The 18,102-nt window shown below is 39.8% G+C and overlaps 1 protein-coding gene across 2 annotated transcripts in view; it reads left to right on the plus strand.

Annotated features, from left to right (window-relative positions):
* The window catches only part of HSDL2 (hydroxysteroid dehydrogenase like 2), a 74,147-nt gene that overhangs the window by 11,802 nt on the left and 44,243 nt on the right, over positions 1-18,102 (plus strand). Inside the window, exons 3-4 of one of the 2 annotated variants that reach the window (XM_048223034.2) lie at positions 9,509-10,255; positions 17,327-17,490. In XM_048223034.2, coding sequence (XP_048078991.1) covers positions 10,239-10,255; positions 17,327-17,490 — 181 coding nt within the window. In that variant the 5' untranslated portion in view covers positions 9,509-10,238. Of the gene's footprint in view, positions 1-7,387; positions 10,256-17,326; positions 17,491-18,102 lie in introns of those variants that run through there. The other variant, XM_026513757.4, reaches the window with a different exon arrangement.

Genomic DNA, 18,102 nt, shown 5'->3' on the forward strand with positions numbered 1-18,102 from the left:
CTCATGTTTCATTCCCCCTTCTGATTACCCCCCCTTTCTTTATCCCTTTTATAGGGTTTTTATCTTACAGTCTGTTTATCTACTCTGCTCAGTTTACTTGGATCAACAGTTGCAGATCTGTCTTGCGGGTCACTGTTAACCTTTAAGCTGCCCCTCACTTCCCAGTTTCAGTTACAAGTCAGGAAACTGAGTTCTGGAAAATCAAAATGTGTGTTACATTGTCTCTTCTTCAGTTCTAACTTCCTTGCCATGTGAGAATGGATGCCAAGGTGGCCTTAATTTTTCCATGGTCCACCCATGTCCCTAGTGCTTATTTCTCCAAATTTCAGATTACTGATGGACCTTTATAACTATCTCATTTACTTTCTAAAAATGGCACTGAGTTGCTATTTAGAGGAAATACTTACCAAGTATCACTGGTTTCCTTAATTTGGGTACAAATTTGGAAGGCATTCTTCATGGTCTGTGTTAGGATAATGGCAGTTCCCTTGTTTCATTATACTTGAAATTTTCTTCTCTGGTTTTGGTTCATTTCTGTTCACTTTCCTAGACTTTCCTCTTCCCTGGAATTTACGTAACCATGAATGACTTTCATTAAAGTATTTCCACTCTTCCTTTCACCAGTCCTTAACATGATTGTCCCTTACTTTATCTGTCCCTGACTGGTTAACTCACATGTGATTCACCTCAGCATTTTCAAAGAAGGTGGGAGGTAGAAAGAAATAGCAGTGAGTAGGGTAGAAGAGGAAAAGGGGCAACTCCCTTTTTTTTCTTCTTTTCCATTTAACGTGTTACTTACAACTCTTCCTCCCTGAATTGAAGTTAGTCTACTATACTGAGTTGATTTGCTTTTCCTGCCTTCATATTCCATTTGTCTATAGATATGTGAAGTTGATACATATTACAGACGCCTATAATATTGTAAAAGTTCTTATATGGGACAAGATAGTCCCTTCTTAGGCATCTGAGAACATATCACCAATAGAAATTATAAATTTTAGTTTGTGACTAGAACAGGCCCTTTGGCCACTAATTCAAACCCTCTCTAAATTTTTTGACATAACTGTTTAATAAGGAGCCAGATAGATTGTTTAGAGTATATTTTCTTTTTCCTCATTTGACTTTTCTTGAAGTATTAGCCTGTGCAAAAAAGCAGATCATAGTCTATAAGGTCAGTGGAAAGGTTCCTAGGATGCCAGACAACTGAATAGAGCTGTTGTTCTCCCTCCCCAATATGTTTCTAAAAAATGTTGAACTGCAGATAATCCCACAGGGTGCACCAGGCAAATGTTCAACCTTGAACAGGCAAACAAGCAAAAGGTCAATAGCAGAAAAACAAAAGAACAATCTGGAACACTTCTCTATGAAGATATGCTACTTAGGTAACTAGAAAAACAAATCTCCCCATCCCCTCCCCCATCCACGGGGGTGGAGGATTACTTCTATCAGAGGATATTAAGTCCTCATATAGCTTCTCTTCTGGAAAAGTGGGAGTGTGAGATCCTAATCAAGAATTTAATTTAGTAGAGGGAGGTAGTAGGATGATACCAACAAGAATTTAATTTGGCACAGAGTTAACACATTTGGTAATTCCAAAGCTTGATCTTTGTGTATTAAAGTAGTGCCCATTAAGAGATAGATGGCTTAATTATGGGCCTGATTCTTAAGCTAACTTTGGTTTTTTGTTGTTGTAGTTTTGTTTTTTTTTTTAAGATTTTATTTATTTTTGTGACAGAGAGACAGCCAGCAAGAGAGGGAACACAGCAGGGGAGTGGGAGAGGAAGAAGCAGGCTCACAGTGGAGGAGCCCGATGTGGGACTCGATTCCAGAACGCCGGGATCACGCCCTGAGCCGAAGGCAGACGCTTAACAACTGCGCTACCCAGGCGCCCTGCTAACTTTGGTTTTTTTTAATTTGTCTTTTATAATTTTTAGACACAGTTTGAAAGCTAGAAGATAAAGAATTGACATTATTCTGCAAAATGAAATGCTAGCTTTATAGTAAGCAGGGATGAAGCCATGTTGATTATAGAAGAGTCAATTAAGTTTCTCTCTCAGCTTGCGAAGACTACATATACCAACAGTAGAGTATTGTGCCACAGAATTAATACCTGACTTTGTGAGATGTGGGTGTGTTTGACAGCATAGTTATTTATTAGGCACCAGGAAGAATTAGGTGGAAATATCTCAAGGGAACTGGACTTGGAATACCCACACCCAACCCAGACTCTCTTGCTTAAGTCATATTTTAAATAGAATGAGAAATTCAGGCTTGGGAAAATGTATGACTTGAGAAAGGAGGATGGATCCTGATATAAGACCAACTCCTATGAGTGGGGCATGGGATCTCCTAAAAGGGGATGGACATACTAAAAGCAATTTTTGTTTTTAAGAACTCACGACCTTGAGATCAAGACCTGAGCTGAGATCGAGAGTCAAACACTTAACCGACTAAGCCACCCAGGTGCCCCAAAAGCAATTTTGAAGAAGGAAATTTGAACAATATTGATACTCTTAGGGAGAAAAGCAGATATGAAGACAAGAAACAAAGCTAGGGATTTGGGTATGCTCAAGAGGGAAGCCCCTGTAATGGTTTATATCTTTTGATACTTTTGCCTTGAAATAGGGTATTATTTAAGAGTTAGGTCCAGATGCACATAACAGGAAACAAAAAATAATTACAGTCTCTTAAACTAGATAAAGATTAATTTCTCCTGTGAAAGAAGTCTAGAAGTAGTAGTCTCAGGGCTGTTATGACATTCCATGTTCATCAGAGACCTGGTCTCCATTTTCGTTTTTTTTTTTTTTTTTTTACATGAGCCTATGATTTTCATTCTTAAGATCACAAAATGGCTGGAAGCTCTTTGAAGAGGCCTTCCCAGAAGCCCACTGCAATATCTTCCACTTATGTCTCATAAGCCATAATTTGGTAACATGGCCACTCCTAGTTACAAGGCAGACTAAGAGATGCAGGCTTCTCTCTGGGCATATTGACACCTCCAATAATAGACACTGTCAGTAAAAAGAAGCGGAGAAAGCGTTATAGGTAGGCAAATACCAGTCTCTGACACAGCGGTTGTCCCATAGAGTATAAAGTTAATTGTTTTATACATATAACATATATGTATGTAATTATATACATATATAACATATGTAATTATATAACATAATTATATATTACATAGCATATAACATATGCTATAATATATAAGCATATAACATGTGTGTGTGTGTATACATATACATATATATATGTAATTCCCTCATGTAAGCCTCAACTCTTTGGCTAAGAGTTGTGTGCAGATGGTATAGTAAATAAACCAACAAGCAGAAAAGTGAAATAAGGCATGATCCACACTCCTACATACCCATTCCACTCATGATTTGCACTCATGCAAGCAAGCAGTTGTTACTGAGGGAACTGTTTCTTGGAATTCTAAGAGATGGCAGCTGCAAAGTGAGGAAAACTCACAGGGCACCTTGGAGCAGTGGGAGTATGAGAAGACTAGGTGGAAAACTCAGGAGGGTACTGAGACAACAGCCTCCCAGCCCTAACCTTTCTTTCACGAATGTTACAGGAGAAAGCTCACCTTTGAGGAAGTCGCAGGAAAGGGGAAGACCCCAACCCCCTATGATGTAATATGGATGCAGCTGTTGCAAGCATCACATTCAGTACTAACATCTAGAAGAAAAGAGGCAACCCATTCTGTGGTCCCTTTCTTTCTTTTTAAAGATTTATTTATTTAGAGAGAGAACATGTGCATCTGAGTGGGGGAGGAGCAGAGGGAGAGAGAGAATCGCAAGCCGACTCCCCACTGGGGACAGAGCCTGACACAGGGCTTGATCTCATGGCACTGACCGAGATCATGACCTGAGCCAAGATCAAGAGTTGGACACTCAACAAAGTGAACCACCCAGGCGCCCCTGTGGTCTCTTTCTTAAAATAAGAAAACCTTTCCCAGCAGACCTCACATTTGCCAGAACTAGGTGACATGTCCACTTCTAAACAAGGCATGGATGAGGGGAATGGGCTAACACTGACTAAGGTCGGTGATTCTCAATCTTGGCTGCATGTTAGAACCACTTGAGGGGCTTTTAAAAAATACCACCTATGTGTACTCCATACCAACTTAATTAGAATCTCTGGCAGTAAGACCCAGACATCAGAATTTTTTAAAGATCCCCAAGTGATTCCAGTTTGCAAACGAGGTTGAGAACTACTAGCCTACACCTTTTGGTGCCCCCAACGAACAGCATTAGCCTTACCTGGAAACTTGTTACAACTACAGATTCTTCCACTCCACCGTCTAAGACCTAGTTAATCAGAAACTCTGGAGCTCAGGCTCATTAATCTGTGTTTTACAAAGCTCTTCAGTTGATTCTGGTGCACATCAAAGTTTTAGGAACCACTGACCTAGACTAATCAGGATTTTATTCTAAACTGTATTCTAAACTTTTCTGAAGCATGGACTAACAAAATTAGCAAGGACAAGGAGTTGAAAAGCATGGGCAGACAATGGATAGTCTCAGCTATAAGCATTTTCTTTCACTTAAAACAAAACATAAACATGTTAACTCCAAATCACCAATTTTTAACATTTTCCCACATTTGTTTTAGCATACCCTCTCTTTCTCTACACCACACACACACACACACACACACACACACACACTTGAGAGTAGGTGAATAATTTCCTTTTATTCCTTAATACTTCATACTATGAACACAGATATTCTCTTACATAACCCCTGTAGTTATCAAATTCAGGAAGTTTATCATGGATGCAATACTTTAATCTGTAGTACATATTCTGATTTGTCAATTGTGCTATAGCAAATTTTCTTTTTCTGTATAGAATCCAGTCTAGGATCATGTGTTGCATTTAGTTGTAATGCCTTTTTTAGTCTTGTTTAATCTCTTACAGCTCTTCAGCTTTGCATTTTCCTTTTAATGACATTGACGTTTTTGACTTCTCATTTACCACTGTGATGGTATAAACAACAAGGGTAATTTTGCCCTCCAGAGGACATTCAGCAATTTCTGGAGTGTCAAAACTGGAAGGGCTAGGATGGTAGTATTGGTTGCACAACAATGTGAATGTACTTTAAGGATACACTTAAAAAAGGTTAACATGGTAAATTTTATGTTATGTATTTAAATATACATACATGGGAGTGGGGCCTATAGCATCTAAGGGGTACAGACTAGGAATTCTGCTAAACATACTGTAATACATGTGACGGACTCCTACAATAAAGGATTATCCAACCAAAAAGGTCAATATCAGCCAGGTTGAGAAATACTGGTCTAAGTTACATTTGGCCCTTGAACAATGCGGGGCTTAGGGACACTGAAGCCCACATAATCAAAAACCTGTGTGTGGGGCGCCTGGGTGGCACAGTGGTTAAGCGCCTGCCTTCGGCTCAGGGCGTGATCCCGGCGTTATGGGATTGAGCCCCACATCAGGCTCCTCCGCTGTGAGCCTGCTTCTTCCTCTCCCACTCCCCCTGCTTGTGTCCCCTCTCTCGCTGGCTGTCTCTATCTCTGTCAAATAAATAAAATCTTTAAAAAAAAACAACAACAACAACCTGTGTGTAACTTTTGACTCCCCAAAAACTTAACTACTAATAGTCTACTGTTGACCAGAAGCCTTACCAATAACATTGACAGTCTATTAACACGTATTTTGTATGTTCTATGTATTATATACTGTATTCTTAAAATAAGCCAGAGAAAAGAAAAATGTTAAGAAAATCATAAGGAAGAGAAAATACATTTATAATACTATACTTTATTTATCGAAAAAAAAATCCATGTGGAAGTTGACCCACACAGCTCAAACCAATGTTGTTCAAGGGTCAACTCTATCAACACAACCTTGCTAAACTGTATTGTCTATATTCATTGAGCAGTCTCATTTCTAGGAATGTATTCTGGAGAAAAATGAGTAGTGAACAATGATACATGCACAAAAGCTTTTATTGCAAAACCGTTTATGATAGAGACAATGTTGAAACAATTAAAATTTCCATGACAAATGAGAATGGTAAAATTAATTTCGGTATATTAATATAAAAAAAACTATGCACCTGTTTTTAAAAAGTCAAGGTAGGGGCGCCTGGGTGGCTTAGTCAGTTAGGCATCTGACTCTTGCTTTCAGTTCAGGTCAAGATCTTGGGGTCCTGGGGTCCAGCCTTGCATCAGGCTCCATGCTCGGCAAGGAGTCTGCTTGAGATTCTCTCTCTCTCCCTCTCCTTCTGCCCCTCCCCCTGCTCATGGTTGCTCTAAATAAACAAAATCTTTAAAAAAATAAGTAAATAAAAAGTCAAGGTAAACTTTTAGGTATAAACTTGGGAAGATGTCTGTGATACATTAAGTAAAACAAAAACAGTTTGCAAAACAATTTGGTACACATAATCTCCCCTATGATTTACAAATAATTGAAACCTATATAAAATTTCAAAGTCTTAAAAGACACATGCCAAAATATTAACAATGATTATCTCTGCAGAATGGTATTAGGAGGGAAATTTTCACTTTCTCTAGATTGCTGTAGTCATATATTATCAGAAAGATAAAGACATTAAAATATAGCATTGAGGTTAAATATCCAACAGTTACTAATAAAATAGTGACTGGGAATAATTCTTTGAGCAAGAAAAGGTATTGCTAGTAGTCCTATGGGGAAGATTTGGTACATTATCAGAAGGAACTGCCCTACCCTCAAAATCCCAGGGATTTCCCCCATTTAACCTGGACCAGGGTGAGCTGTCTTGTGGGTGAAAGAAATGGAAAGTTTCAAGAGCTGTGACTCTTCCAAAGCCATTGAAAGCATCTGCATTGTTTGTTGGCCTCTGACCATTCATTAGTAATTTTTATATTTGACTAGAGAAGCCTAGAATATCTTAAAAAGGCAAGTTGAAAAATCACAATGGTAACACCACACTAAAGCAGTGTTTTCCAAACAGTAGGTTATGATCAATTAATGAGTCATCAAAATAATTTAGTAGGTTATGATCAACTTGGTAGAATGTAATAGAGTCAATAAAATAGAAAACTGTGTGTCCTGGTTCTAGATGAAAAATTTTTTTCTTTATGGGTCGCCTGGGTGGCTCAGTTGGTTGTCTGACTCTTGGTTTTGGGCTCAGGTTATGATCTCAGTGTCATAAGATCAAGCCCTACAGCAGGCTCCGTGCTCAGCGGGGAGTCTGCTTGAGGATTCTCTCCCTCTTCCTCTGTCCCTCCTTTCTCTCTGAAAAAGTAAAATAAATCTTTAAAAAAAAAAAAATATATATATATATATATATATTCTTATGCAAGATAGAGTTAGAAGAGTCCTTATTTGATGCCTTTAGATTAAAGTTGTTCTCAGTGTCATATCTTTTTTTTTTTTTTAAGTTTTTTATTCAAGTAATCTCTACACCCAACATGGGGCTTGAACTCTTGACCCTTAGATCAAGTGTTGCATGCTTTTCCGACTCGGCCAGCCAGGCACCCCTCAATGTCATATCTTTTAATATTTCAGCTTAAGTATGCATTTTCAATTTCCCATGCATTTGAAAATTACTTTTTATTTTTTAATACATTTTATTCATTTTTGTAAGATTTTTTTTATTTACTAGACAGCACAAGCAGGGGAGAGGGAGAAGCAGGCTCCCTGCCAAGCAGGGAGCCTGACACGGGGCTCCATCCCAAGACCCTGAGATCATGACCATGAACATAAAGCAGACACTTAACCAACTGAGCCACCCAGGTGCCCCGAAAATTACTTTTTAATATTGGTAATATTAATTCATTAATTTAAATGATAAAATAAAATGAATTAGAGTGTCACATCCTATTTTTTTGTCACATCCATATTTTTTTAATGATACTTTTTTTTTTTATAAAATACAAATTTTCTTTAAGGAATTTAAAATTTAAAATATGCTTCCTCTTATTTCCCCTTTATGGGAGTCCTGTAGAGAACTTCATGCTATTTTTGCCTTAATCCAACTCAGATTATAATAGTATATCATAATATTGTTAATAAATTGACATTTTGCTTTATATAGTTTTGAATTTTAAAAATAACAGTGCCATCTGGTGGTTCTTCTGAACATGTCTTGGGGATATATCAAAAAATGGGATTGCTCTTTTGCATGTGGATATCCAGTAGGTGGTAATTGTAACTTTTTGAGGAGTTGCAAAACTGTTTCCCAAAGTGGCTATGCCTTTTTACATTTCCACCAACAATGTATGAGGGTTCCAATTTCTCCACCTCCTGGCCAACGTTTGTTATTTTCCGTATATTCTATTATAGCTATCCTAGTATGTGTAAAGTGGAAACTCGTAGTTTTGATTTGCTGTTCCCTAGTAACTAATGTTGTTGGGCATCTTTTCATGTGCTTGCTGACTTGCATATCTTCTTAGGAAAAAATGTCTATTCAGATCCTTTGTTCACTTTTTTAAAAAGATATTTATTTATTTATTTGAGAGTGAGAGGGAGAGAGTGAATAAGAGAGAGCACATGTGTGTGAGCGGGAGAAGGGGCAGAGGGAGAGGGAAAGAGAATCCCCAACCTGACGCTGAGGTTGGCTGGAGCCCCACATGGGGCTGGATCTCACCACCCTGAGATCATGACTTGAGCCGAAATCAGGAGTCAGATGACTAACCAAATGAGCCACCCAGGAGCCCCTGTTCTCTTTTTAGTTGGGTTGTTCATCTTTTTGTTGCTGAGTTGTGAAGAGTTCTTTATGTATTCTATACTAGACCTTATTGGATTTATCATTGCAATTATTTTCTCCCATTCTGTAGGTTGTCTTTTTACTTTCTTGAGTGGAGGGTAAGCTTTTCATCGAATTGTCCCTGTCAACACTCTTTGAAACACCTAGTATCTACAGCAGTCTAAGTTACACATTGGCTACACCTCATTCCTCCCACTCAGGCAGACCTTGTCTTTTGTTTGTCCTGCTCTATTTCCAGCGATCAGCATGCACTAGGTGCTACTCTCTGTTGAATAAACAAATTCTTCTGGAGTCTCCAAGACAATATCGTAGATCACCAATTCAAATGCCTATGGGAGGCTGGCAATATACATGAATAAACAGAACCATTTAGGGCTTGCAGTAAATGGGAGAGTACACACACCATCTCCAAGCTAGTTTAACTAGTCCTCATGTAAGCACCTCATTGTCCTATCCTACCCTTTCAAAATACAATTTCTTCACGTCTCCTTAAAGATACACCAGTCTGTCAGTTCATTAGGGTACCTGAGTAAATGTCCAAGGTATACTATGCAAAACAATACTAGAGTGCACTTGTGATGGGCACCGGGTGTCATATGGAAGCGTTGAATCACTATATTGTACACTTGAAATTATTATAGCACTGTATGTTAACTGGAATTTAAATAAAAACTTAAAAAAAAAAAAAACCGCAGTACTAGATCCTAGAATTCCCCTTATTTCTGCACTGAGTTTGGGAGTTTCTTTGCGAAGACCACAGCTAACTATGCATTCTTCCCCAGGCTACTGCAAAGAGTTCAGATCCAGAAGCTGCTGCCCATCACAGAGCTATCTATAGACGAATGAGGTCCGGCGGGCTTTAGTCCAGATTCCTTGCGAGGGTCGAAATGCGATGCCAGCAGGCGTCCAACAGAAAGTATCTGGCAAGGAAAACTTGTCCCTCGATGGAACGCGTGCAGCCGGACAGGCACCCAGGTTCGGGCCACGGAGGGAGAGAAGAACGAGAGCCAAAGTACTTGCAGGTCAGGGACTGCAGAGGACACCGCACCCTAGCCCTCGAGGTCCCTTGTACTCGACTCAAACGGCCACCCCACCCGCTAAATAACGAAGGCCGCGACGAGGTAGCCTTCACACGTCGGGGAAAAGCGTACGTACGTAGTGGTTGACGCGCCCACTACGACCGACGCCTGCGGGAGACCGATTGTCACCGTAGAGCCCCGCGAGAGGGGTGGGGCGGAATTGCCTTTCTTTCCCAGCGCTTGCGCAGAGAGCTGGTTTCCTGGGGCCAGGCCGGGGAAGGTGGAAGCTAGCGCAGAGCGCCGGGAGGCGTACTGCGTGCGCAGGCGCACTCAGAGATCTGCCACTACCTCCAACGCCCTTTCCCCGCAGGCCTCCGGGGCGGGCGGGGGGGGTGGAGCGTCGGGGGACTGGGCTAAATGAGGAGAGAAGCCCCGCCTCTCACTATAAGGTCGCTACCGCTGCTGTCGCCGCAGCCTCTGCTCTAAGAAAATCATGTTACCCAACACCGGGTAAGGGGCTGGGGGCGTCGCGGGGTGGGGAGGGGATTGGGGGAAGACGCGGCCGGGCGGAGTGCGCGGCTAGGTGGGGCTACTGTGGGTAGCTCGCGGGGTCGCGGCCCCGGCGGTGGGAGGGCGCGCTCTGGAGTGCTGGTCCACGCTGGACGCAGTGTTTCTGGAATCCGCGGTGACGCGTGAAAGTAACCCAGAGTTGTGTACCTCACGGTGGCAGCCACGTGCAAATCTCTTGCACAAGTAAAGGATCCAAAGTAGATGACCCCGCAGCTCGCGGGACGGGCCATACCTTGGGTTTTCGCGTGTTTTGCTGAAGGTTTGCACGTTCTGGGTGAAAGGTCACTGTACCTCTAATGATTCTTCACTTTTTCCGAACGCTCAGTTTCGAAATAATGAAATAATAATGGGGTGTTTAAAACTTGATTTTCAAATTAGTAACAAATTAATCTTAAATATTGGTACCTTTTCCCGGGGGCGATTCACTTAAAATTTTTTTTAGAATATTGGTAAAATATACGTAGCAGCATCTACCATCTTAACCGTTTTTTAAGTGTACAGTATATTCACATTGCCTGCAACCATTCTCCAGAACTTTTTCAACTTGCAAAAGAAACTGTACACTTCAAACAACACCCTCTCTCCTCCCTTCCCATTACATCTATAAAGTGTAGATGTCTTGAGCAGAGTGACTTGTCTGTTTTATAATTTGCTTGAAACATACAGGCACATGGCCAAAAGACTTAAAAAAGCTCAAAAGGTTGTAAGGTAAAAAGTGGGTTTCCCCATCCTTAACATTCAGTTTCCCAGTTACTATCTTGTATGTTTCCAGAGGTAGTCTGTGCATTTATAAACATTTGTACACCACCCTAAACACACAGACACAGACACACACAGACCACTTTTTAAAAAATAGCACACTCCCTTCTGGCCTTTTTATTTTTACTAATATGTCTTGGGACACGCATGTATTTTAGGTATGTATATGCAGATCTTCTCTTTTAGTGTTTACATGGTATTCTATTGATGTACTGTAATTTGTCTAACCAGTGCCCTATCTTGGATACCAGATCATTTCTAGTTTTTTGTTACTGCATATGTGCTGCAGTGATTAACTTTGTATCCTCTGTTTGCACATATTTGAGTGTATCTGTATGACAGATTCCTAGAGGCGAAGTTCCTGTATGAAAAAGTATATGCACTTTATACTTTGACGGCTAATATCCTTGGTGCTCCAAAGAGGTTGCACACCCAAAAGATTGAATGAGATTTCCTAATCCCACACGTTGCCAAACAACAAAATGTTTGATAATAAAAATATTTGTTTTGATAATAAAAACCTATTGAAAAAAAGGCACTTCATTACAGTTAAATTTTGCATCATGAGTGAAGATGGGGGTCTTTTTATATGTTTAAAGTAGTCACATCAAGGAGCAATGTTGACCCTTACAGGACTTTTGGCAATATCTGGGGACATTTTTGGTTGTCATAATTGTGGTTGCATAGGGGTATGTGCATCTTTAGAGTTCAGGAATATTGGTAAATGTCCTGCAGTGCATGGCATAATCCCTTACAACAACAGAATTATCTTGTCTAAAATGTCAACAAGTATAGATTGAGTAATTCTGGTTTAAAGCCATCTGTGTATCTTTTTCTTTGCTTGGTTTGCACAATTAGGTTTTGCGTGATCTCTTAGAGCTCCGTTTGAAAAAAAAATGTTGTATATCATATGTGTTACAAATATTTTTGAATTCTTTTTTCACTGTGTCTTGATTTTGACTATACTGTTTGTTTATCATGCAGAAACATGTTTTTATTGAGTCAGAGTTAGTCTTTTAAGGCTTGTGTGGTTTTGTGACAAACCTATAGGGCCATTTAAAAGTAGAATTTTCTTTTGAATTGGTAAGTATTCTTCTAGTATTTTTATTATTTTTATTACTTTTATTTTTTTACTCAGATTTTCATCCACCTGAGGTGAAATACTATTTTGCTTAGTATTTTGACATAGGAAGTGAGTTAGGAAGCCCTCTTCATTTTGGTTCAGATGACTGGCTGTACAGTTGTACCAGTACTGTTGACTGACTAGTTAATGTATCTTTCTGTTAGAAATTCCACCTCTATCATATAACCGAAAACTTGTATGATAGGGGTCTGTTTCTGGATTTTTTTTTTTTTAAGATTTTATTTATTCATTTGACAGAGACAGAGAGACAGCCAGCGAGAGAGGGAACACAAGCAGGGGGAGTGGGAGAGGAAGAAGCAGGCTTCCAGCGGAGGAACCTGATGTGGGGCTCGATCCCAGAACACCGGGATCACGCCCTGAGCCGAAGGCAGACGCTTAACGACTGAGCCACCCAGGCGCCCCTGTTTCTGGATTTTCTATTTTATTACCTTAGTCTGTCTATTCATGCACCAGTACCAAACTATTTTAATTGCTGTAGTTTTATAAAATGTTTAAATATCTGGGAAGGCGAGTTTCTGCCTCATTTGGAATTTTTTTCAGAATTTTCCTAGTTATTCTTGGATGTTTATTTTTCCTAATGAACTTCAAAGTAGCTTGTATAGTTTTTCTTAAAAGTGATTGCTTTTCTTTTTAAAAACAACAAAAATTTCATCACATTTACTCTGATTTTGGGCTGCCAGCCAAATTTGGTAAGTTGTATAGATTAACTCTACATTAGCAAGTTTAGCTGTCCACCAGTGGTACTGACAAATTTGGACTCTTGCTTGCTTGCCTCCTATGGCTCTAACACTTTTGAGCTGGAGGGGGGTCCTTAGTAGTACAGCCCACGGCTTCAGGTTAAGAGGAAGAACTCTCTTTGCCTTTCTTTTTGCCAATGCCTGAAACTGTTTGTGAGGAGAAGAGTGTCCTTTATCCTACTGGGAATCAATCCAACTACACCAAAGGCAAAAGGATGAGGCTTTTAAAGCAATAGTTGAGACATTTTCATCTCAATACTTACATTGAAAAAAATCATTTTAATAGTCTATGTGTATACTACCTTTTATATAAAAGAAGAAAGGAAAATTACCCACACATACACACGATGTGTTTTTGTATATATGTGTGTATATTCGTGTATTTTTGAAAAAAAAAAAAAAACTACAAGAAAGATAAGCCAGAAATAATTGAAGCTGGTAACTACAGGTAAGAGATTGAACTTCTTTGTACATATTTACAAGGTTGTAACTTTTAAACCATGTACATGTTTTATAACATCCTTCACTAAAGATGAGAGAAAAGAGATAAACTAATATAGAATGCAGACATTAACAAAGAAACTTAACTATGTATCCAGTTTATCTCAAATATACAGAGAAAAAAATAATTCAAATAATTTTTAAAGAGATTTAATAAAATCTTATTTAAAAACAAAAAACAAAAACAGGGCATCTGGGTGGCTCAGTCGATTAAGTGTCTACATTCAGCTCAGGTCCTGATCCCAGGGTCCTGGGATTGAGCCCATGTTGGGCTCCTTATTCAGCAGGGACTCAGCTTCTCCCTCTTCCTCTGTTCCTTCCCCCTGCTCGTGCTCTCTCTCTCACTTTATCTCAAATAAATAAGTAAAATCTTAAAAAAAAAAAAAAAAAGGAAAACTGGAAACCATCACCCAAATCTATAAATAGTAGAATGAATAAATCATTCATAGTATGTTCATATGCAGATAATACATATTAATTAAAATAAGTGTAGCTGTCTGCACCAACATGGATAAATCGCCACACAATATTTTGTGAAAGAAGCAAATCATACAGTAACATACTGTGTGAATCCATTATTAAAGTTCAAATTTAAGCAAAAATTAAACTGTATTGTTTAGACTTTGGTTAGGCAAACTTTTTTTTTTAAGTAATTTCTATGCCCAATATGAGGCTTGAACTCCCGACCCCAAGATCAAGAGTTGCATGCTCTACTGTTGAACCAGCCAAGCACCCCGGGCAAGCTTTTCCTGTAAAGGGCCAGATAGTAAATATTTAAGGCTTCATGGGCGGGAGGCAAAATTGGAGGTAGTATGTAGGCATGACATGTATATATAACATCATATATATGAATAAGGGTATGCATGTACCTGAGACATATGTATAACAAGAGAGAAACCAATTTCCACAATATTTTTTTATGAGTGAAATTCAAAATAAATACAATTTTTTTGGCAATACAATAAGAAGAATGAAATTCTTTTGGGGGGAGAGTGTTTATTAGTTTCCTAGGGCTGCCATAACAAAGTACCATAAATCGAGCGGCTGCAAATAAATTAATTCTCTCACAGTTCTGGAGGCTAGGTGTCTAAAATCAAGGCATCAGCTGGGCCGTTCTCCCTCTGAAATTCTGGGTAGAATTCTTCCTTGCCTCTTCCACAGTGTGAGAGAGCTTCTGGTGACAGCAGGCAATCCTTGGCATTCTTAGCTTGCATCACCCCCACCTCTGCCTCTGTCATCACACGATGTTCTTGTATGTGGGTCTTCATGATAGTCTTCCCTCCTCATTTCCAGTCATTTTGGATTCAGGGCCCACCCGACTCCGATATGACCTCCTCTTATCTAATGACATCTGCAACAATCCTGCTTCCAAATAAGGTCACATTCTGAGGTACTAGAGGTTAGGACTTCAGCATATCCTTTTGTTAGATCAATTCATTACACAACAGGGAGGTAATGTTTGGCTTCACTGGGTTTCAGAGTTAATGTTCTTGGGGCGACTGGGTGGCTCAGTCGGTTCTGGGTCTGCCTTCGGCTCAGGTCATAATCCTGGGATCGTGCCCCATGTTGGGCTCTCTGCTCAGCGGAGAGCTTGCTTCTCCCTCTGCTGCCACTCTGCCTACTTGTACTCTCTGTCTGCCTCTCTGTTAAATAAATAAATAAAATCTTTAAAAAAAAATTAGTGTTCCCTATCATCAAATTGATCATAAATGTTCATCTGTAAACGATTCTTAGCTTTAGGACCATACACAAACAGATGGAGGGTCAGATTTGGCCCTTGGTTTAGGCATTGATGTGTTGGTATTAGGAATAGTGAAAAACAGGGGAATGAGTAATCATGTGTAAACTAGTTGTTACTTTGTGGGGTAGGAGAGGAAGGAGGAGGATAGAATTAGAGGAATAGGCTGGTGGCTTCTGGAGTATTGGTAATATTCTGTTTCTCTTTCCCTCTTCTCCACTCACCTTCTTTACTACCAAAACAATTATTTCTTACTTTAAAATCTTTCCCCATATTTACCTCTGACCTTTTCTGGAGCGTAAATCCTATAGGTCTTGGCAGAGACCGTTTATCTGGTTACTGTCCCCTTTTCTTCTTGCCATTGTCACTTTCATTGTATTCTCTTTATTCTTCTCCTTAGACAAGCTTTTTTTTAAAAGTAGGCTCCACGTGCAGCAGGCAGCCCAGTATGGGGCTTGAACTCCCAACCCTGAGATCAAGACCTGAGCTGAGATGAGAAGTCAGATGCTTAACCGACTGAGCCACTCAGGCACCCCACCACAATCAATTTTGAAACCTTTTCATCATCTTCAAAAGAGACCCCATACCTCTTAGCTATCAACTCCAACCCTTGCACCCCCAGTCCTAGGCAACCACTATCCTTGTGTCTCAACGATTTGCCTATTCTGGACATTTCATATAAATGCAGTCATACAATGTACGGTCCTTTGTGACTGGCTTCATTCACTTAGCATAATGTCTTCAAGGTTCATCCATGTAGCATGGATCAATACTTCCTCCCTTTTTATTGTTGAATGTATTTCACTGTATGGATATACTGCAATTTATTTATCCACTCATCAGTTGATAAACATTTACATTTTTTTTGATCTGGCTATTGTGAGCAATGGTAAGCATCTGTTATACAATTATTTGCTTTTAGATGATTTCTTTTAAGTGGTATGTATTCATTGTAGAAAATTTGAAAAAGCCTGAAAGATATAAAGAATATGATAAAATTTATTCATAATCACTCAAAAAGCTTTGTTAACACTTTTTCTGTGGGGAAAAAATACATGTGTATATAGGTTATTCCTCATTTCTCATTAAGATTTACTTTTTACCTGGGGGCGCCTGGGTGGCTCAGTGAGTTAAGTGACTGCCTTCGGCTCAGGCCATGATCCCATGTCGGGCTCCCTGCTTGGTGAGGGAGTCTGCTTCTCCCCCTCCCCCTGCTCATACTTTTTCTCTCACTCACTCTCCGTCTTTCAAATAAATGAATAAAATCTTAAAAAAAAAAAAGGTTTACTTCTTATCCGGCAGATTTTGTTAACCACAGCAAGACTGGCCAACTGCAGTTGTATGTATGTATGTATGTATTTAAAATATTTTATTTATTTGACACAGAGAGACAGTGAGAGAGGGAACACAAGCAAGGGGAGTGGGAGAGGGAGAAGCAGACTTCCTCACGAGCCGGGAGCCTGATGCAGAGCTTGAAGGCAGACGCCCAACCGACTGAGCCACCCACGTGCCCCTGCAGTTGTAATAATTTATAAATCATTGTGCAGTGGCAGTATCACAGAGCTATTAGCTATTAGGGAGGGAAGAAGGTTTACAGAAAGTTTTTTGTTTTTTTTTAAGATTTTATTTATTTTTTTGAGAGAGAGCACAAGCAAGGGGTGGGGAGTGCAGAGCAGAGGGAGAGGGATAAGCAGACTCCCTGCCAAGTAGGTAGCCCATTGTAGGGCTCGATCCCAGGACCCTGAGACCACGACACAAGCTGAAGGCAGACGCTCAACTGACTGAGTCACCCAGGCACCCCGGTTTAGAGGAAGGTTTTTGTTTGTTTTTTGTTTTTAAGATTTTATTTATTTGTCAGAGAGAGAGAGAGTGAGAGCATGAGCAGGGGGAGTGGCAAAGGGAGAAGCAGACTCCCTCCTGAGCAGGGAGCCCGATGTGGGACTCATCCCAGGACCCCAGGATCATGACCTGAGCCGAAGGCAGACGCTTAACTGACTGAGCCACCCAGGTGTCCCTAGAGAAAGTTTTAGAGGAGAAACATACATATTGTGAAAATATGCAGAAGTTGCTCTTACTAATGAGTAAATAGAACATTGAGTTTTCTTATGAAGTCATTATTTGTTCTGTTGTAGGAGGCTAGCAGGATGTACAGTTTTTATCACAGGTGCAAGCCGTGGCATTGGCAAAGCTATTGCATTGAAAGCAGCAAAGGATGGAGCAAACATTGTCATTGCTGCGAAGACCACCCATGTAAACCCCAAACTTCCAGGCACAATCTTTACTGCTGCTGAAGAGAGTGAGTGGATGGGACAGTGCCATTTCATAAAATGTTCTAACCATGGTTTCAATACATAGAGAGTTTGCTGGAGAGTTTAATTATAGCTATTTGGAATCTACTCTAAAAATAATTTTATTTGGTTAAAGAAATATTGTGTCACCTTAGGGTAGTGATTCAGGAACTGTTTTTTTCCTAGCACTTTCATATGATATGAGAGACTCCCCTTAAAAATCGTGTCTCTTGAGGGCAATGGTTCTTGGATCTGTGCAGAGAATAGGGGAGTGGAAGTGAGAGGTGGATGATTTTAATACTTTGAGAAAGTTTTCCATGTTATTTATTCTTTGTGCCATTTGAAACTCATTATCCTAGCCCTTTCAGTTCACAAATAATTATCAAGTGCTTCTATTCAAGGCATTGTGCTAGGCACAGTATCAGGAGGGAGGACTAAAATTCAACTTCAGTGGATATTGATAGTTTTGTTAGTGACGTTAATAGCATTGTGGTTGTGTTAGGGGGACACATGAGGTATTTATGAATGAGATGATGCCTGAGATTTGTTTTAAAATACACACCATCCAAAAACAGGATTGGGGGTAGAAAAATTAAACGAATTAAACAACTGGCAGAGCA

This window comes from Ursus arctos, unplaced genomic scaffold (assembly GCF_023065955.2).
Source record: "Ursus arctos isolate Adak ecotype North America unplaced genomic scaffold, UrsArc2.0 scaffold_18, whole genome shotgun sequence".
Taxonomy (NCBI): domain Eukaryota; kingdom Metazoa; phylum Chordata; class Mammalia; order Carnivora; family Ursidae; genus Ursus; species Ursus arctos.